This window comes from Denticeps clupeoides, chromosome 6, assembly GCF_900700375.1.
Source record: "Denticeps clupeoides chromosome 6, fDenClu1.1, whole genome shotgun sequence".
In the NCBI taxonomy this organism is placed as follows: domain Eukaryota; kingdom Metazoa; phylum Chordata; class Actinopteri; order Clupeiformes; family Denticipitidae; genus Denticeps; species Denticeps clupeoides.
In genome coordinates this window covers 2,542,559-2,565,091 of record NC_041712.1, presented here as the reverse complement: position 1 = coordinate 2,565,091, position 22,533 = coordinate 2,542,559, and the positions used below count along the sequence as shown (strand labels likewise).

Genomic DNA, 22,533 nt, shown 5'->3' with positions numbered 1-22,533 from the left:
TCCACATTGTTCACATAGTTACTAAAAATAAGATGACCCAAATGAATCCATTTTATTTGAAATCAGGAGTCTGCTCCTTACCTGCTAGGCAAACACTACCCACCACTTCAAAATGTGACCAGGAATTGTTTGAGCAGTCTGAGAAATCTTCTTAAAACGTGTTGGCAGGTCGTTTTAATGTTGGTGTCAGTTGGTGGTCAGCTGAGCATTTTTGTGTTGATTAGGACACATCACAAATTTTGTTTTTATGATGGAGATGTTTTTGTTTCGGGGTAAACCTATTAAATGATAAAATATGAACCCAGTCCATCCACCGCATATTTCATTATTTTGCTAGAATGTCAGTTAGTTTGTTTGCTCATGATTCTTTAAATTGTGCATTACATTATGGAACACTGTCTTCAGTTCTTCCTTGTGGCTGCAGATTGCTTCATCAGCGTGCCCCCTCCTCTTAATTCACATCAAGCTCCTCTCTACCAACATGGCTTAGTGTCAGTCAGGCCCAAGGTCTGCAGAACTAGGGAATATTCTATGTTTGGTAACAGGCTGACAGAACCGGGCTATGCAGTGGGATTGGGTATTATCTCCAGCTTTGATGAGTTAGACGCCTAATAATCCGGTCTGGTGTGAAAACTTCTGCATGTCCTGATAAAAACCTCAATGTAAGAAAAACAAAAAAGAATGTTTATGACTGTACACAAATTTATTTAGATTTTCTGGTTTAAAATGTTTTTAATTTGCTTCAAATTAAATATTAAAAATGTGTAATAGGCAATAATGTTTAAATACAGTCAGCATGCAAATATGCTAAAACAGAAGTGGGGCAGTAGGCTAATGTTCCGTCTCTTCACAGCTGCAGAATGTTGCCTAAATATGGCAGAGGCCAGCAGTGTTGATTAAAGAGGAAATACTAACATGATTATTTTCTTCTTTTCCATAAAAGAATGTCAAAGCAATATTTGACATATAAGGCAAATTCCTATAAAAAAAAAAACTGAAATTGAACATTTAGTTGTTGGGTGGCGGCAGAATTCTTATTGAAATACTATTGTCTATGTGTTTAATTTGTCTTTACAATCGCAGCTCAAAATTAGAGCTGAATGTGCAATTATGTTGGACATACATTGATACTAACCCTTTGCAGTATTAGCAATATTTACTTTGATTAACATTATTATTTTAGATTAAATGTAGAGAGATTCAGTTGATAAAATTGTTTTGGTGACACCCCAGTCCTAATTTAGATGGACTCATATGATATCTGATTTTTATACAGTATGTGTAATATGGCTACGGTCTGAGATGGTAAGAGCCATGTTTAGTGCAGCCACTGGGGGAAGAGTAGAGGCTGTGCGAGGGTTGGAGCTGCATGCGCTCTGCGACAAGCCAGGAGCTCGTCTGCACGTTCCACACCAGCCCAGCCCAGCCCCCACAGCACCCCACCATCTCTCCTCTCGTCTCCACTCCATTGTCAACACTCCGGACTAGGTCAAATTCATTTATAACATTGGAGGGAGTACTAGAATGCTGGGCTCAGCCAAACGGCCATAAACAGAGCAGTGATTGATCTGTGGTGCGGGTGAGGGACACATCAGTTCTCTTCATCTCGCCCCGCCAACTCCCTGTTTCTTAAAAAGAGCTGACAGGGGCCAGGCCGACGCGTACCTTCCCCTGCTCTGCACATGGGCACCATGAGGAGGGCTTGTAAATTATCATTTTTTTACGCTCTGTGCATTTTCTTTGGAGATTTTAGGTGAATTTTTAGTGTGTGTACCAGACAGTTCAATTCAATTAAATCAGTGATGGCTTCATGATTATTAATTTCTACTCAACATAAATTCTACTGCATGTTTTTATGTGCACAATCATATGAATTAAATATTATCTTTTTTAAATATCTATGCTATGCATTTATGTTTCTGTATTGTTGTACCCACTAAAAGAAAGATATTTTCAATTTTATGTTCAAATAATATCAAGTATAGGTCCAGTCTGCATATTTGTTAATTATACAGAGACAGTATGTGCTAATTATTTCCCTTTGGTGCTCTTTTTTAACTACCGAGACATTTTCTCCTTGGCTGGCCATCTCCATTTTGTGTAAACAGTTTTGCTTGACGGCTGAATCCATTTATGCCACTTAATTGTTAATGTTTGACGGTCAGAAAATTTGCATGATTCCAGTTCACGGCAATGTGTAACATTTTCAAAGAGCGCCGCAAATGTCTCATTAAAGTGTTGCTTGCCTGAGGTCTGTTGTGCCTCCGCTTCTGCTTCTATCAGTCCTTCCCCAGAAGTGATTATGCTAATTGCTGTTTGATCAGATGATTAAATTATAATTCGATTAATCCTGAGCACTAAATGCTCTGAATACATTTACATCTGCTTGGCTGCCTCGCTTTATGGAGCGAATGTCCCTTTGCCACACAGGCATGAAGAGAGATGACCTGAGACTGAAGTGCCAACCTGCAGTTTTTAAGGCTTTCCTATTAAATGTCCTGAAAATATTAAATATGAGCGCACCATTGGACTGACATTGGGGAATGCACTTAACACCTTTTATTTAAATTGATTTATTTTTATTTTAAAAAATCTTGGAAAGAATAACATGAATATTTGCAATGTTTATCTGAGTACCAGTTAACACAGAATTACAATTTGTATTGAATATACTGAATTACTTATTAGTATTATATATATTATAAAATTATATATATTTATTTAAAAAAGAATATAAATGCCATGTTGTCATTTTTAGGGCTAATTCTCTGCCCCATGATCTCCCGGTTTTCCGTGCTGTTGTGTATCTTGCATAGCCTCAATTTGCCAAATGTCCATGACAGTGATTTATTGTTAGATTGGGCATGCAGTCCTGGGGGTAATATCTTAGAATGATGAAGATGGCGTCGTTACCATACTCCCCACCCCACCCCCCTCGCTCCTCTTCTGCTCTTCTGGGCACCATTATGGGGGGCTTGCTGGTGGACCACGTGAGTTGCAAAGGGTTTCTGCTGGTTTTTTGGCTGCAGTTTGCAGATACAGTTATGGCAAGTGACCCCTCCTCCTGTCTGCCCACCCCAGAGATATCAGAAGGACACTCCACTGCAGAGGCTTTCCCTCAAGATGGAGTAGTGCTGTCCGTGAGGAGAGCAAGCAGGCAGGCTGGATAGGTTACTGGGGAGGGGGAGGGGGTGCTGCACGAGAAGAATGAAGCCGTTTCTAAAGCTGGAGATGCAGGACGTTCACACCAGGCCAGCAATTAATTTCCAACCAGCATCTTACCAAACTGTTCATCAACATTTCCATTTTTTAATGCGTTCCATGGCTGTAAAGTCTAAGGAAGAGATGAAAATGGAGACGTGCCACCGAGCCGCAGCGCAGGGCTTCCCCAGCTAAAACGTGAAATGAGAAGTGTAAATGTGTAATGGGTGAGAGCTGATGATGCATTAGCGCTCGCAGCTGTGCCGGTGCAAGCGCAGGGAGCTCATTTGGTGCCGCCGCCGGTGCCCACCCATCCGGGGCTATTAGCACCTTCCGGCTAAATGGAAACGGTATTCCAACCTGTATTCAGATGTGATATTCCCACAATCTCCAGTTAGGGATTAAAGGTTCCACCCTGCCTCCCCCGCCGAGCCGTCAACTCCCTTTCACTCACACTGTTGTCATCACTGATTGGCCGTGAGTGGGAATCCCTTAACTCATACATGTATGCTTATAATATTCATGAGAGCAAATTGGGAGTGGGCGAATGGTTAAGCAGCTCCCCGGCACTGCTGCTTCTCCCTCTCCCCACCGTAGCCCCGGGCCAGGGGCAGGAATGCTTACTCACATGGCCGCCGTGCCGCACCCGCCCCTCCCCCTCCCCAGGCTCTGCTCCAAATGCTGCATTAATTACCTTGAGCTCCTGACACAAGCTGTCACAGTGTCGCAGCCACTGGGGATACCCCGGCTTCACATCCCGCCACAGACAATGCCGTGGCCGCAAACAGGAAAGAGGCTCTCGTCCAAAGACACGAAGCCGACGTGGCTCAGATGGCAAATATTTGCAGCAACCAAGCTGTCGCCTCTCCAACACCTCCCCACACCCCACTCCCAGTAACCTAAACTGCCGAGAGAAGATATGGTGGAGGGTGATGATGTGTTGGTGACAGGGTCTACAGTTTGGTAAAGCGCGGGCGCCGGGTGTACAGAGGCTGCCCCACTGTTGCCAAGCAGAAGGATTAATGGGTTAATGCCCAGGCTATTTCTGTTGCTGTTTGTCCGGTCAGTATTGATTGCCCATTTACTTAAATGAATCGCCTCAGTAGTTCTGAAAGTGCTCAGTGATGGCTGGTTACACTCCGACACTATACACATTTGGTTTTGTGTTCGTATGATTGGGTTGCAAATCATGTTGTTTATAAAATGTAAAAAAGCTTTTCCAAAAACTAATCTGACGTTAAAAAGAAAACTGACAGAGTGGTACCTGTGTTTGAATATTTTTATCAGATGCATTTTTGAGCTCAAAAGCATGATAATGCAAAATAAAGTGTCTAGCAAAAATTGACAGAATTTCACTACTTGTTTTAAGACCATAGAATTAAAATGCATCTTGCCCGTTACATTAATGTTTATTTTATTTTTTTTATTAGAGTATTGGAATATTAGACTCATAATGCTTGATTCTTACTGATACTGTAAATGTAAAAATGTATGTTTAGGCAATAACACTGTTTGTATGCAAAGCCCACATAGATATAAAAAACACTAGATCATCCAGTTGTGGCTGCTCTAATTTCCTATACTTTCCTATAATTGTCATCTTTACCATGACTTTGATTAATATGATATTAATTGTTCAACCCTGACAAGTCTTATTTAAATTCTCTTATTGACACATTTTGCATAAAGATGTAACATTTTTTCTTAGGGATCTAACAGATCAACACATTTACAGAATCAGAACACTAAAAGTGCATTTTCTGGCACTGTGTGTGCTATCATGTGCTGTATTATGGGAAGAAAAGCTGATTTATTATTTAAGTGTTTCAGAATACCTTTGATAGTGTCTGTTTTCATGACAAGGAGCACCATGCCAGATCAGACAACAGTAGTAGCTGTAAAATTCAGTCCTACATAAAATTGGTTTGAAAAATGGTTTAAAAAGAAATTTGATGATTCAGTGTGGTATTTTTTCTGTATTAATCAACTTGTTGACCTCTCAGGACTAATTGTGTAAGAGTTTGTCACGTCTATTGTTCAATGATGTTCTTTGGGAAAGTGATATGTCTTTTGCAGAAACATCAGAATCTTGAAAACCACACAGAATTCTAATGTACACCACCCAGCCACTCAGACATACAAATGTACACTCTAAGAAAGGATGTGTTAAATTGAACACAATTTTACACATTAATGGGTCAGTTTTGGAACAACATTTATATAAAAAAATCTATTTTCAAAGGTCCAAAATAGGACAAGGACCAGACAGATGTTTTGCAATATAACATATAAAACATATAAAATATATAACATAAAAAAATGCAATATAACATAACTAAATATTTTACATTTAATTCATTTTAAAAAGATGCATCTTGGTCTAACAAAGCCAATGAGTTCAGTATTGGTCATTTGTCCAGTGGCCAAATGATGCTTTGCCCGCTTTGAGAAAACTCTCATAGGACAATCAGAGGAAAGCTGTTGGTCCTACTGGAATACCTGTGAGTGTGCTCAAAATCTGTGCCGACCAGCTGGCTCCTGTGTTCTCCAAACTTTTCAACCTTTCCCTCAAGCCACTGTCCCTCACTGCCTGCAACAATAGTCCCAGCCCAGCACCATTAGTGTCCTCAATGACTACAGACCCATTGCACTAACACCCGTGGTTACAATGTGCTTTGAGAAGATGGTTCTAAAGCACATAATGCCTTCCCCCACTGGCCTCCACTCTGCCCTGCATCACCTGCATCACTCCTAGAATTCTCTTCATCGCCTACAGTTCACATCATCTATCATATATCATCCCATAATATGCTGGTTGTACAGTGGCCGATAAGAAGAGACACCTTCTGGTCTCCAGAACAGCAGAGAAGGTGATCGCCTTTCCACTCCCCTCCCTGGAATCCATCGCCAGCTCTAGGTGTTCCTCCAAAGCCAGAGTGATCATTAAAGACCACCTACATCCTAACCACCACCTATTCAACATACTGTCCTCTGGGAAAAGGCTCAGATCCATCAGGTGCAAAACCAACAGACTGAAGAATAGCTTTTACCCATAGGCAGTCAGAGATCTTAATGTCCACATCACTGACATCACTCCTTTTACCGCTTTATGTGTGTGAGAGGGTGTGTGAGGGTGTGTTTGTGTATGCAGACTTTTCAATAGAGTCATCCCACTGTTGCCACTGACTATGGGCCTGTCCAATATCTTGGCAAATGCACAATCACCATCCTACCTTATTCTTACTGACTAAAGCCCTTCCATCTTATCTAATATACTTATGATGCCCTTGTTTTATAATCCCCCCATTGACTCTTTTACCTTACATTGTGTAATAGTGTTTTTATACTGTTTTTATATCTTGCACTGACACAGGTTCAACTTTAGTTAAGTCATTTTTTCTGAATAATAAAAACAGCTAATTGAGATAGTTAACAATTAAAGTCAAAGAAAAAGGTCTGCCTCGGGAGAGCTAATAAATGTTTCTAATAAACTGATACCATGGCCCACAACCACATTTTTACCACATCACATTTGTTGGAAAAATGTCCATGTTTTGTTGTAGTTACCCTCTTTATGGGACACAGGTTTCTTCAATATATTATGTTTCTGTAAGCATTTCTAAACATTTGACTTTTTATTGTCACTATCCAAGGTCTAATGCAGTCTGAACTGGAGAACGCTGCTGTAGAGGCAGATTTTTTTTCTCTTCTTTTTCTGTTTCTTTCCAAAAACAATATGATGACGATGAAGTTGATTGAATGATGGTTGAAATGAATGTGGTAAGACAATTTCCATGGAATCCCAAACAGTCCACCCCTGAGGCCATGTCATTGTGTAATTATTATGGATTATTTATACTTTATTATGATTCATCTAGTGCTGTTAAAATGAAGTGTCTAAAACTAAAGTTTAATGCCCTACTAAAACTAAATATAATTATATACAAACCATTAGCAGTTTCTGAAAGTAGATCTGTTCTGGTTGTGTTTAACTAATAATAATGTAATTGTTTATGCCATTTATTTGACGTAGTTATCCCATAATGGGGGATGGCAGCCGAAAGAATCTCAAGTTGTGTTTGGAAGATATTGGAACTGCTATGGATATGCAGACAATTTTCATCTGTGGTGTCATCACGCTCGGTGCCGTCTTCACACTCGCTGCACTGGTCAGCACCTCTCCACCCTTGGCACCCACACCCATCCCCCTCAGTCACCTTGACTCTGTGGTGTGAGGTGCCCTTGGGCTGTCACAGCCGAGCTTCTGAGATACAAAGCAGTGTGACCCAGACAAGAGCAGCGGGCCGACAAGTTACATTAAAGTCACTCTAAATCAGGCTTAAAATGTTCACAACGGGGAGATCAAACAGAAAGTGACATACGCAAAAATATGTGTTGTCTCGCGCTTCGCCAAGACGAGGGCTGCTTAAAAATCAAACAGTTCAAAGTGTGCTGGTAGGGCTGGTAGAAATAAGTCAAATAAATGATAGATGTACCATATTCATAATTGAACAGTATCACTTATACTCTTCTTGGTGGTTTGGCGCATGGAAAAATTATGTTTCATGCATTTCATGCAGGCCACCGAGAGGATGGCAGCTTTTGAGGCGCGGCATTTTGGCATGCGTTGCACCTCTCAGCCGAACACGTGTTCGGTGGAAACTATAGGGGCCTGTGCTGTATCAAAGATTGAACTGGAATAATCAGCAAAGAATTAGTTAAGACCATGTGTCAGCATTGACGTTGGGCTTTGGATGAGCTCACCTCTGGCTTATGGGTTTATCCCTAATGGTGGTGCCAGAGCAGACACTGAATGTCTGTGGGATTTCAGCTGTCTGCTTGTGTGCGTTTTTGAAGGCCCAGGAGACTTGTGAGCTTTTTTTTTGTACCCCCTTTTAAATGCTGTATTTGAATATCCCTTGAGGTTTTCAAGCTCAGAGCATCTAATCATATGAACTATTGAATATTTTATGACATATTTGATCTCATCAACATACTACATAGACAAGCTGTCTCATTTATTAAGCCATGGGTTATGTCATGACAGTTCTATTAGTGTTTGCTAATCAAACATATGAAGATTTCTCAAACGGCAAAAATAGTCTTTATCAAGCTTTTGTTTACTGAAATTAATGTCATGCTGTTTGCAGAAATTACTATTAAAGCATGTTACAATATTATACAAGTACAGCTTGTTGCAGTTACAGTAAAGCATCATGTTGAGTAAGTGTTCTTTTTGGAGGGTTTACTCAGATCCCAACTTGCCCAAATATGTACAAGTTGACTTTACATAAAGCTTTTCACAGTATGACAGTCTTTTATGACCCCCACCACACCTTAGTTCTCACTAACACAATATATACACAATATGAATAATTTGGACTTGTTTTACTTAAACATACTGAAGGAATGTGTTGGAAGGAATATATTGGTATTATGTACATAAAATACAGTGTGTGTGCATTATATAAGTCTGACTTATGTTTAAGTTACATGAGGATTTGGGGTGTTTGCTGTTGTGTTTGTTGTGACAGCTTGACCTGGGAAGGGATGCAAGTTTGCGAATAGAATTAAGACTAAGGTATTTCTGGATAAACTCAACAATTTCTCTGCTCTTAACCACTTGAACTGAAACATTTCATGCCATTTCCCAGGGTCGGTATGAAAAATCCAGAATATCTTATTTCTGTTTTGTATGCAACTTAGGGTCAGTGTTTGGCCTAGCAGGAAAGGAAGTGGACCTGTAAATGAATCCTGAACCACCAAGGTGCCACTGACTTAAGTACCATCCTCACACACTGCTCCCCGTGCGCCTTTCATGGCTGCCCACTGCTCACTAAGGTGATGGGTTAAATGCAGAGGACACATTACATTGTGTGCACTACATGCCCTGCTTGCTGTGCATCATAATGACTTCATTACCCTACAACTGCAGTTGGTACCTTTCTATAATCTATCAAGAGTTATGCAGTACTCATGCAATACAGGCTTAGAATCTGAAAGGCAAGTAAAGTTTGGTAGAGCACCACTGCTGTCCTTTGAATCCATAGTTGCTCTTGAAAGTAGACATAGGGGACAATTGAAAAAAAAAAATATTTAGCTATTTGAAAGTTACAAAATGTATGCCTGGAAAAAATGAACTGACAACCTAAATATGTTTATGAACATCTCCTGAATAACCCCTGAACTATGTAATCTAGGATTAGGGTTAGGTTGAGCTAGGGCTAGGTTTTGGTTGAATCAATGATCCAAAAACATATTGAATGTAATCATTGATTGAGTGCAGCCGTAATATTTATTTTTAAATTTATTCAGACTCATGGTTTTTCCTTGCAAAACATACAGAAGATATTTGCAGAAACTATACACTAATTGAGAACTATAGATTATTCGGTGACTGTGTAGTCATCGATCCATACCTACTTTGCATACCTACTTTTTCGGTTTAGGGATGATAACTCTGCAATCTATGGACACAGGTCACCAATCCACCGCAGAAACATTTTGAAATTTACTGTGCTGGGTCTGGTGGTGTACAGTACAGGACAAATGTTTGGACACACCTTCTCATTCAATGTGTTTTCTTTATTTTCATGGCCATTTACATTGGTAGATTCTCACTGAAGGCATCAAAACTATGAATGAACACATGTGGAGTTATGTACTTAACAAAAAGTGGAGACCTGGCCTCCACAGTCACTGGACCTGAACCCAGTCGAGATGGTTTAGGGTGAGCTGGACCACAGAGTAAAGGCAAAGGGGCCAACAAGTGCTAAACACCTCTGGGAACTCCTTCAAGACTGTTGGAAAACCATTTCAGGTGACTCTTGAAGCTCATCGAGAGAATGCCAAGAGTGCAAAGCAGTAATCATAGCAAAGGGTGGCTATTTTGAAGAAACTAGAATATAAAACCTCTGTGAAGATTCTCAGTCTCCAGGTGAATTTGTCTGAAAGTTGAGTCGTGACAACTGGACTTTCTTTAATGTAGAGACATTTCATTCTGCATCCACAGAACTTTGTCAATCTGAGGGAAATTGGCTTGTTCCCACAAATTTATCCTCCAGGTTGGTTTCACCTCAGTCCTGCCTTGAATAGGCTTGTTAAGTGAAACAAAGGTAGGTGGATGTGTGAATTGGGCCTGATTTTCCTGGGGATGGATGAAAAGGCATCATTATAGGTTGAAGATTGGTTGTGTCTGAGGCCTCCACCTCTGTTGAATGAGGGGTTTGTTGATTTGCACATGCAAATCTTCCCTCACTCCTCTCTCAAACCACCTATCTTCTCTGTCCAATATTTGAACATTCTCATCCAAAAATTTGTGTCCTTTGTCCTTAAGGTGAAGGTACACAGCTGATTCTGGCCCCGAGGTGTTGCTCCTTCTGTGCTGGGCCATCCTCCTGTGTAGCAGCTGTTTGGTTTCCCCGATGTACAGCTCACCGCACTGGACAGCATACACTACATTGCTCACTACATTGCTCTTCTTCTGTTTTGGTATCCGGTCTTTTGGATGGACGAGTCTCTGTCTCAGTGTGTTCACAGGTTTGAAATGGACCAGCGCCCATTTTTTACTAGTTTATGTTGTTAACATTTACATTTATAGCATTTATCCGACGCCCTTATCCAGAGCGACTTACAAGTTACATGGACAGTCTCCCTGGAGCAACTTAGGGTTAAGTGTCTTGCGCAGGGACACAATGGTAGTAAGTGGGATTCGAACACGGGGTTTCTGGTTCATAGGCGAGTGTGTTACCCACTAGGCTACTACCACTCTGTGGGCCTACAACATAAACTAGGTGTAATCAGGACGCTGCACCATAGAGCAGAGAACAACCAAACAGCTGCTCAGTGTGTGTACCTTCACCTTAAGGACAAAGGACACAAATTTTTGGATGAGAATGTTCAAATATTTGACAGAGAAGATAGGTGGTTTGAGAGAGGAGTGAGGGAAGCTTTGCATTTGCAAATCAACAAACCCCTCATTCAACAGAGGTGGAGGCCTCTCCAACCTATTTTGCTGCCCTTTCATCCATCCCCTAAAAATTTAGGCCTAATTCACACGTTCACCAGGTTGGCCACATTTAACGACCTGCTTAATGGGGGAAGGAGGAGCTGCCAACCCCCTGCCCTGCCTTTGTTCCACTTAATGAGCCTATTCAAGGCAGGAGTGAGGTGAAACCAACCTGGAGGATACATTTGTGGGCACAAGCCAACTTCCATCAGATTAACAAAGTTCTGTGGATGCAGAATGAAACGTCTATACATTAAAGTAAGAAAGTCCAGTTGCCATGACTCAACTGTCAGATAGAATATAAAACATGTTTTCAGTTATTTCACCTTTTTTATTTCACCACATGTGTTCATTCATAGTTTTGATGCCTTCAGTGAGAATCTACCAATGTAAATGGTCATGACAATAAAGAAAACACATTGAATGAGAATGTGTGTCCAAACTTTTGGCCTGTACTGTATGAACTGGGAACTATACAATTACATTTTGGCTGAGAGGAGTCCTGGTACATTTCTTTAAATATCATTCCACATTATTGCAGTTGTGATACCATCTTCCTAGTGGCTTCCGGAATGAAAAGAAAATTTATCACAGCGCTACATAATTTCATCTTATGAAATATAGCAGTGACACCATTGATGCAGTGAGTGATATGAACACTTTAATGGCCATGGGAACTGATAGTAGGAGGTGGTAGTAGCCTGGTGGGTAACACACTCGCCTATGAACCAGAAGACCCAGGTTCAAATCCCACTAACTGCCATTGTGTCCCTGAGCAAGACACTTAACCCTGAGTGTCTCCAGGGGGGGGACTGTCCCTGTAACTACTGATTGTAAGTCGCTCTGGATAAGGGCGTCTGATAAATGCTGTAAATGTAAATGTAACATTTCGGCCTTTGACTATTATTGCATTCATTATTTCGGCTACCACTAGAATTTCATTGTGACAGCCTCTTGAGTAAAATCATTGTTGTAGAAAGGATTGAATTCGTAACACTGTCAGTCTACTTTCTACTGGTGTGTTTTTCTTCTTATTTATTATTTTATTTATTTAGCTTTTTTTGTTGAAAGCTAAAATGAGATAAAAGCAAAAGCCATGAAGGTGAATTGAAGGTTGAAGTACAGAGTGCATGAGCGAGCAAGAGCACAAGACAATGACTGTGAAACACTTCATGACCTCCCCTGTGGCTTCTCCCTTTGTTAATAACTACCTGTACGCTGCTGCCTTAGTGCTTTTCAGCTTTGCTGCATTCTTTCTCTCCCTCTGTCTTCCCTCACAATGCTCTAAAAAATGAATGGTTTTACATCTCTGCTGGCACAAGCCATGCATCAGTCGCCGATTTACCAACTAAAGAAATTGACTTCACGGAAGGAGTCCCTAAATTTTTTATGAATTGCAAAAGCATGTAGAGACAAAAGCAGCACTACAGGAACATCTACAGCCATCACCAAAAATCCACATGGAATTGGTGAGGCTCTCTGTATGTCTCATTGTAAAGTGGAAGCAAATGGGGGCTTCATGACTGTCTAAAAACATAGTTGGAATCCTAAGTGACTTGGAGTTTGAGAGGAGTGCATCAGTTGATGCACTTGAAGTCACTGTTCATTTTAGGACTACCTCAGAACTTAAGGTGACGCACCTTTTACAATAAAAAAAAACGGCACCAAGCACAATAAGAGTGGATGGTGGATTTAACGGGTTGATATAGCGTTGTACTAAGGATATGTTGATATTTATTGATAATACTGTGACTTTCACTCTGCTGATTAATACGTCTATGTGTTATTATGCTGGATTCACGTTGTGCTCACGGTCTTGCCTAAACCTTTAATAGTGTCACAGCTGTACAGTAACATTGTCAGTTGTCAGTGCAATGTTTTACATTTTAATTTTTCTAGGCTCTGTGCATAGCTGTAATGCCATTTCAGCAGGTAATTTACTGTTCCAGTTCATTTTCCTACAGTCTCATTTGATTGTCTCAGCAGCAGATTTGAACTGGAAATGCTTTTCATCTTTGTATGCATATGTAGTTTTAACAGTTCCTCCACCTTCTGGAAATATGGTTATAAACATCATTACCAAAAAATAAATTCCATCCACCAGCTTTATCCAATGTATATACAAAACAAGAGTTTCAGTCCTGAGAGATGGCTGTGTGTCCCCCACCTCCACATCTTTGTGTGCCTGCTTCAAATGTTCTGAAGCACAGACCCTTATAAAGCCCTCTGTGGCTGTCCCGTCAATTCCATGACTCCATCTGCACGAGTAGAAAAAAACAAGTGATTAGAAATATGAAGGAAGTTAGGTTGCCTATACGTCCAATACCAATACAGGATTGATACAAAACCATCCCAGCAAATGTTAAAGTTTGCCATGGTAGACATTTGCCGTGGTTTTTAACGTCAACAGAAGAGGAAATCAAGTTATTAATCAAGTCAAGTTATCAAGTTGATTTTTATCAATTTGAGCTAATTTCCTACCTTAGCCAACATGAAATATGTACTTACCTTGTAATGCTCTGTAAACCTTTGTTCTCCAAATCTTTCTTGCTTTTTTCTTGATTCATATTGAATTTTGATCAGTGCATTAGTGAAGAGCCTTAAAAAAACAAGAAAATAAGTAAAAACAATGTGAATAATACATGTAGAAACAGCATCAATCAAGGCTGTATAACATGTATCAATTGACAGTAGAAAAACAAGCCATATTGTGTGGTCAAACAAGCATATTGTGTGGTCAGAGAGAACAGTAGACATCTCTCTCGCTCAGAACCATGTCACCTCACACTGCCAATAGATGGGAATGCCCATCTTCTATCTGCACCGCAGAACGTTTAATATAGAGATGATCAAATGAAAAAAAAAAAAAAGGAACTCCACCATGATTAAAAGTAGTTCATTTTCATTAATAATATTAACAATGTTGTTATTTGTCATAAATAAAAAATAAATATAAAATAAGCAAAAATATTAAGTAGAAAAGATGCTCAGAACAACCTCATTTGGACTAGAATCAGGCCTTATACAGAGCTCCTGGGGATGTAAATACTGGCCATTTGAAAGATGTAAAAATAATCATCTGACAACACAGTCCAGGACTGAATACATATTGATGTCCAAGTGGGGTCATGATTAGATGTCAAAATAGTAGACAAAGTTGCACGTCGTGTAAAAGTCCAGAATTGGTCTTACACCAATGGTGTCAATATAGACATGATCTGCTCATCCATAAGATGTCTAATGTTTAGTTGGTAATCTAATTTGAAACATTTGCAGATATTACCAAGAACCAACACATTATTTATGAATAAAGAATTCATTTATATCAAATGTGTTGTAACTTATGAAGAATCAAATTCAACCACAGTTTTAATAATATTTATGTAATATTTATGTAAAATTCCAATTTCATTGGAATTGTTAAGAATCTTCACTCCATTTTCTTCTCAAGGATCTGGAGTGTTTGTCTCAATAAACTGAAATTTAATTGTGAGAACTGAAGTTAATTTTGGAGAAGTGAAATTGGGTTACGTTTTTAGGGATGTGTAAAAAGGCAGTTTCAATTTAATTGTAATTTTTGGGAATCTGCGCTCCATTTTGTTTTCCCAAGGACCCGGATTGTGTGTCTTAATAAACTGAAATATAATTGTGAGAACTGAAATTGAATTTGGAGAAGTGAAAATTTGTTAAATTTTTAGGGATCTAAAAATGCAGTTTCAATTTAATTGGAATTCAGATTTAAATTAATACATTTTACTTCAGTTTGAACAATACAAATTCAGTCTGTGCATTTAAAATATATTAAATTAAAATTTAGTTTCTATGGGCACAAATTTAAACTGTTGTTTCTGTCATATTCAAGAGTTTGTGGTTATGCATGTGCATAATAGCACTATAGGCAGAACTGGCAAAAAAAGTAATTTCATGCAACAGTTTACAGCCATGTATGTGCTTAATTCAACTTGCTCAATTAGTTCTAAAACAAGTTGTAAAAAATTGTTATCTATGCAACTGTTGCTGTGTTGTTAACTTCATATGTCTGATATCTTATCTCTGATCTTTAAAAAGTACTATTAAACAACTACTATACTAATATTGCAGTATACAAAGTACACTAAATAAACAATCAGAAAATATAAATATGAAAGAGTGTATTAAAATATAAATGTATAAATGTGTATATGTAAACTTATATGTATGTATATATGTACACATATTGCAAATAGGAAAAAACACTTGTGCATTGGATGTGTGTGTTTGTTTGTCTGGTCTGTATATGTGGTCAACTGCAACAAATGTTTTATAAAGTCAACCAGTGGCTGGATGGAAAGACCTGAATCTCACCTTCTCATATCATATTCTCACCTGAAGCTGCAATTTAGCCTTTTAGCCATCAAGGGGTCCTCTTTCATGTAATTAAGCCACAGTGTATCTATAGTAGCCCAAAATAAAGGAAGTAAGTGCTGGATCTAGCATGTTGAGATTGAGATGACACACTGAAGTGGCTACTGGCACCTGGCAGATTCAGTTAGATGTGCTTCATAGGGTTGATTTAAATTCAAGATTCAAGAGAGGTTCATTGTCAATACAACAGTATACACAGTATATAACATCTTGAAATTAGTCCAACTGTATGCATTAATTATTGCACGTGCACCTATAAAAATGTGTTTAGAAATTGCTAAAAAAAAAAGATACATATTTGTATGTCAAGCCATGCTTACCTCTGCTTTTGTTTTTTTGCAGTTTACAGTGAAGATCTACATTCCAGCCTATATTTTGTCAATGCATCTTTGCAAGAGGTAGTGTTCGCCAGCAATACAGGGACCCTGGTGCCCTGTCCTGCTGGGGCCATTTCTCCAGCAACGCTGCGGTGGTACTTTGCTACTGGGGAGGAGCTCTACGATGTCCCAGGGATACGCCAAGTGCACCCAAATGGCACCCTCCAGATCTTTCCTTTTCCTCCTTCAAGCTTTAGGAACATAATCCATGATAACACATACTACTGTACAGCAGATAATCCCTCAGGGAAAATAAGAAGCCAAGAGGTTCATATTAAGGCCGGTAAAGTGGAGTGTTTTTTTTATTATTATTAATTTATTATTGTTATTGGATACTGCTGAATTGGCCAATAAATTGCTAGTAATTCTGTGCTTTGCTTTTTACTCTAGTCTTACGAGGGCCTTACACGGTCCGTGTAGATGACCAGAGAGCCATGCGAGGCAGTGTGGCAGTCTTCAAGTGCATTATCCCTCCCTCTGTTGATGCCTACATCAATGTTGTGTCATGGGAGAGGGACACCGTCTCCATTGTCTCAGGTAGGAACTGTGAAAAGTCAATAATCCAGTGTTGAAGTCCATTTAGTCCATTTGGACCTGCTTTCTTCTCCCTTCCTGAAAATGTGAATTATAAGTAATGAAATATAGCAATTTTATTTATTTTTTTCCACTGGAACGTTACCATCATCTAGAGAAACGTTACCAGTACATTGGCAATGTGATGTTTTGCTATTGATTTTTTATAGTTGACTGTGGTAGACCACAATATTCCACATATCAGTATATGTCTGTGTCATTTACCATCATTTTGTTGACCCAGTGGTTGACCAAGTGGAGTTTAATTTGATATTTCACATATTTTTAAAAAACTTGTGCTTTATAGACCAGTGTATCCAATAGGCTTTAGACATGGGGGAAGTCAACTTGAATGTAACTTCTGAGGCCATGAGTTTTTGAGGTATGAGTTTTTGCCCATGAAAACAATTCATTACATTGGGTTTGTTTATGAGACAATGACACATTATTCTTATACATGATAAGACGGAAGGTGTTCCTTTAATCCTTTTATATATTTTTGCTGATTGTAGTCTGACTATAATTAACCGAGACACTGGGCTGTATTTCGCATTGCATTTCTTGTTGCTGGTCCCAAGCCTGGGTAAGGGCTGTTGTAAAACCCGGTGTAAAACTTGTGCGGACCAGTTGATCCCCTGTGCTGACCCCTAATGGGAGCTGAAGGAAAAAAGTGTGATTATCATTGATCAATATGGAAGCTCTTAAGACTTTTTCCTGTGTGGATGAGTTTTTTGGTTAGAGAATTATTGTCTAGCTTAAGTTGACAAGGTGATTTTAGGTTTAGATTTCCCTGTCTATCGTTAATTTGTAGAAGTCCTTCTTGGGTAGTAAATTAATAAATGTTACTGACTAAAGTATACTGTATTTATGGGGAGCCATAACATTATGATCACTAACATGGATGTATATGTTTATATGTTGGAGGCTGAAAAACATGTGCAAACATAAGGAATTAAATGATCTGTCAAATGTTATCTCCAAACCTTGTAGCAGGATCTCCATCTGAAGTGAAATGGAGACCAAGACTTGTGCATGTGGGGTGGGCAGGGTGTTTTGTCCAAACTATTAGAAGAACAAATTATTTTATTGATTCTGATAGAAACAGTTGGGGTGGCCATGTTGACACATGGCAAAAACACCAACAATGGGCACGTGTACATCAGAACTGACCGGTAGCAGGTGTCCTGATCTGATGAATCACGTGGTGTGGGCGCATTGCTTAACTGGGGAAGAAATCACAACAAGATGCGTTAGTGGAAGAAGGCAAGCCAGTCGAGGTGATGTTTTGGGCAGTGCTTTGCTGGGGAACCTTGAGTCCTACATTCATTTGGATGTTAATTTGACATGTAGCACATATCTAAACACTGTTGTTGACTAAGCACAGCCCTTTATGGAAATGGTATTCATTAAGAGCTGGGACCTGGTTTAGAAGAAACACAGCAAAAACGGTCCCGGAATGGGATGGTCCCAGAAAGCAATGACTTTGATGAGTTGACTTGACTTGGCCTGCAGATTCACCAGCTCTCAATAGAGGGATGTGTGTGTGTGTGTGTGTGTGTGTGTGGGGGGGGGGGGGGGGGGGTGCTTTATTGCTGGAAAAACAAGTCAGTCAATCTATGGTGGCTCCTCCTTGCAACTAACAGGACTTAAAGGATCTGCTGCTACTGGCTTGGCAGATACCACATCTTCAGAGGTCTCCTGGAGTCCAACAGGTCAGGGCAGCTTTTGGTGGCAAAAGATGGACCTACACAACTTACTCAAAACCTGAATCTATGCTTATGATGTTCAAGGCCTACCAGTTTTTCAAGAGTGTGTCCTATTGCCGGACTAAAAGTCTTTGTTTTTAAGCTTTAAATCTTTAATGAACAAAAAGATCCACAAGAAACACACTCAATATTACATGACATGAGGGGAGGTCTGCAGCAGTGTTGAATAATGCATTTATATTGCACTGTTAAGAAAAGGAGCCAACCATGAACTAAATTGTAGTGGACTGTCCATTGTGTCTGTCCAGGGTTAGGTTGTGGCTGAAGCTTCTGCACCCTTGATCTGAAGTAATAATAATAAAGATAATAATAATATGAATATAAAAGATAAATAACAAATGCCTGAATGATATGTCATCATAGGGATGTTTCATGCCATAACATTTTGTTGTTTTATTTTATTTCCATGCGCAATGCCTGTAATACATAATACTTTTCTGAACTATAAATTCTAAGGCATACCTCTGAAATATTCATGCTGTCTAATCAGCACCTTGATATGCCACAACTCTGAGGTTGGATGGATTATCTCGGTGCTCACTAACACAGATTTAGACAGATTTGTGAACAATATATGTAGAAAATGTTTTAGATCTTTGAGTTCAGCTCATGAAGTGAGAACAACATTTCTCCCATTATTTATAGTGAAACACCTAATTTTTCAGCATGAGAAAGGTCTTTGTCTGCAGCCTTCTGATCTGTATACTAGGAAGAATGTAGGATCCCAAATGCTGCAGGGAAAACGCTTTGTATTCGAGGCATGACTGTAACACTACAACCATTGGTCTATCTAGCACAGCATAAAAAAACTTCTTCTTCCTGCCTCTCATTCTCCTTCACCTCTTTGTTGATTTATTTAATCATTTCATCAACTGCAGAAACTGCAAAATCTCCTGTTTTCCCCCAACTTTCACACACAATATGTTTTTGTGTATTTTTTGTTTAAGAATCAAATATATTCTATCTGAGTATTAGTTAACAGTACTTAGAATCGGTGTCATGAGGGCAGTTCTAACTGAGCGCAGAAAGCGGCAGTGCCTCTTTTAAGCATGGCTTCCATGCTAATAGTTTTACTGGTGCATGTGCAGCCTGGGAAGGGAGGGTGACTAACATGGCGGCATTTTCAGCAGCAAGGCTGCTGAGATGGAGGCTGCAGGGCGAGGCTTACTCTTCTGCATACGGGCAAGATGCTTTGCAGTGTGACAAGCTGGACTAGAGTCTTTTTTTTTCCTGTGATTGGCTAGAGTATTGTTATTCAGAAGAAAATGGGTCAGCTGGCCTGCAGAGGATAGGATGCGAATGCAGGCAGACAACAGACACAAGCTGTGGACCGGTGGTGGCTGCAGTCTGCAGCAGAATAATGTACATGTGTAGAGTAAAGTTTCCTTCTGTAAATTTACACAAGGTGTGTCAGCTTGAGGAAACCAGGTATTGCCGGCTATTCTCAAATAAACCATCCCATTTTTCACTTGTACTAAGGATTTAGGAGAAAAAAAGAACACACGGGAAAAAAATCAATATCTTGGTGCATTGAATCATGCAGCGCTGGCAAAGGAGCGTAATGGGAAAGTGGGGGGAGAAAAGCATTTATACATTCACTGAGTGTGCAACATAGAATTTAATTCTTCACAACAATTGCATATAGTTTATGTTGAGGATTATTATTATTTATAAACAGCATATTTTTAGCATCTACAGATGTATGATTCTTGTTGACCATGCTTTCTGTATGTAGGGCATGTAGGTGCTGTGTGCAGCAGTGTTTATGTGTTCAACTACACGAAACTCTATTTACTTGTGAGAGCTGCCGCACTTAATTCTTTAGTTACACTTTGCAGCGGTGATGAAAGATACGGCACAATGGAGAAAAAAACGGATGAACCCAGATCCCTTCAATCATCCACCCTAATCTGATAAACAATAGTTCATTGTTTTCATTTTTTATCTTAGAAATTGGATTTCCAGATTTCATGAATGTCCTAAATTTCTGAGTGTAGTATTACATCGTGCAGTTCCACAACACACAACAGTTGCAAGAGAAAACCTACATGGATTCATCAATTGAAATTTGAGAAACAGAAGAGTAAGATGGAAAATAATGAACACAAAATAAACAGAGCAGGATCTTTGATGGTTGTGGATCAATGTATATTGCTGTTGGCTAATCCCCCCCTAACCGACTTGACTGAAAGGTTACAACACTGCACTAAGAAAGATCATCAACATCAGTTTATGCATCCTCAGAATTAGTCGTCACCTCACAGACATCTTCATTTGAAGGCACAATTTACACAGCTGGTGAAGTGTCCAGAATGCTAACACTGCTAAAACAATTTTTTGTACAAAGTATTTATACACTGAGCTGTAAGTAAAGATAAATTCTGTTGCTGAGGATTTCTGCCAGTGCAGTGCAAGGAGTCTGATTGGCTGAAACAGCACATGACTTGCTTCTGCACAGCCAGTAAAAATCTGCTGTACTCTAGTTTGTTGTTGTTCCTTTTTTTAATTGCCTGGAGAAATTGAACAAAAATGAGTGAAAGACAGAGTGCCTTTCATCTAATTGAGAAGCTCGTATTAACCATGGAGAAGATAAACCTCACTCTCTTGACAGCCATTAAGTTCTCTGTTTGTTAGTGAGAATCATTTTCTTGTGAAAGCTACGTTTAAAAAATTAAAGAAAAAAGGGTGTTTTGCAGTTCCTCTTTACAGCATCACATCCTATTTTAATGTAGATGTTGCTCTAAAAATAGCCTGTTTCCCCCATAACTCGGTCATGCAATACAGTATTAAGTCCAAAATGGAAGCCATATCATGTGACCCTGAACATCCATTTTGTCTGTCATTTAGCACAGGTTACGTGTTTCTGCACATAGCAAAAATGTTCATGGTAGGAAATATATAGAAACCTGCAACTGATAACCCTATATGGACATACCATACCTCATCCATTGCATTCATAGAATATTTCATTCATGCCATGTTTAAATTATACAAATTTTGAATCAATTTGAATGATTATATATTTTTACTAGTGGCAGTCTTGTTTTACAAATCATTAATAAAGTGTACATATTGTATACGTAGCTTGTGAGTAGTATAATGGCAGAACATAGAACACAGCATAATTAGAGAATGATAAAAAAAAATCCTCATGTGCAGACCGCTGAACCTGTGGATTGCTGAAAAATGACACTTGATGCCTCATCTGAAGGGATCTTGATAAACGGTGCAGCCCTCATGTGCATGCGGTGGATGAAAGGCTGTGTTAACGGCTGTTTTCCGGTCCTGCTTGCTTGGTATTCTGTGCCACTGCCTTGGGCAGATGGGCCGGCAAGGATTAGATTCCCTAATGAGCGATGCTGGCGGGTGGTCACAGTTATGAGGCCACCCTGTCAAGGAGCACGTCTGACCCAGTGACACAGGAGCTCCACTGACCCACCAAGGTCACGTGGATGTTTCTGACAATTCAGTCCAAGCATAGGTCATGAAAACTTCAAGCGAGAGATGCTGCTCCCGCTCACCAAATGAGCTAGTCAGTTTAAATGAACTTCTGTAGAAATTCTGTATATTAAAAGCATATATTCACTTCTATATTATTGACATAAGGATACTCACCTTTAAAATAATCTGCTAATTGCATTAATATGGGCATGCACATCTATGTATGATCTCAGGAGACGTCCGCGGCCCCTGCGTTGTGGCGGTGACAGAAATCAACGCTCTCAATTTAATCCGGTGATCGCACAATGACGAACTGTCCAGTGTAATTACACAGGGCCTCATCCCGACAGCGTTTTTTTTCCCCTACCGTGCCCTAATCCTTGTGGCATATGGAGATGGAATTAGTAGAGAAGAAAATAAATGAATCAAAGCAGCCAGCAGCTTAGCAGCAAATATTTGCTTTGCAGTGCCTCCTTAACATCTTCATTGCAGCTGACATGTTTTATAATCCCGAATAAAAACAATAACAATAATATGTTTTAATAATAAAAATATTTTGTTCTTTGATTTCGAAAATCCTGGTAGTTCATTTATATAAAATGTATTATTTGTCCTCATTTCTACAGAGACGTTATGGGTAACATAATGATATATTACAAATTATGCAAATGTTCTCGTTTACAGTTTTTAAAAAAATTCTGTGACCAGAAAAACATGGTTGGTTTAAAATACAAGTGACATTGTAAGTGACATTGATTAGCTG

At 39.4% G+C, this 22,533-nt stretch overlaps 1 protein-coding gene across 2 annotated transcripts in view; it reads left to right on the top strand.

Annotated features, from left to right (window-relative positions):
* The window catches only part of dscama (Down syndrome cell adhesion molecule a), a 78,577-nt gene that overhangs the window by 4,450 nt on the left and 51,594 nt on the right, over positions 1–22,533 (top strand). For both annotated transcript variants that reach the window (XM_028982684.1, XM_028982685.1), the window contains exons 2-3: positions 15,956–16,273; positions 16,381–16,527. In XM_028982684.1, coding sequence (XP_028838517.1) covers positions 15,956–16,273; positions 16,381–16,527 — 465 coding nt within the window. The remainder of the gene's footprint in view (positions 1–15,955; positions 16,274–16,380; positions 16,528–22,533) is intronic.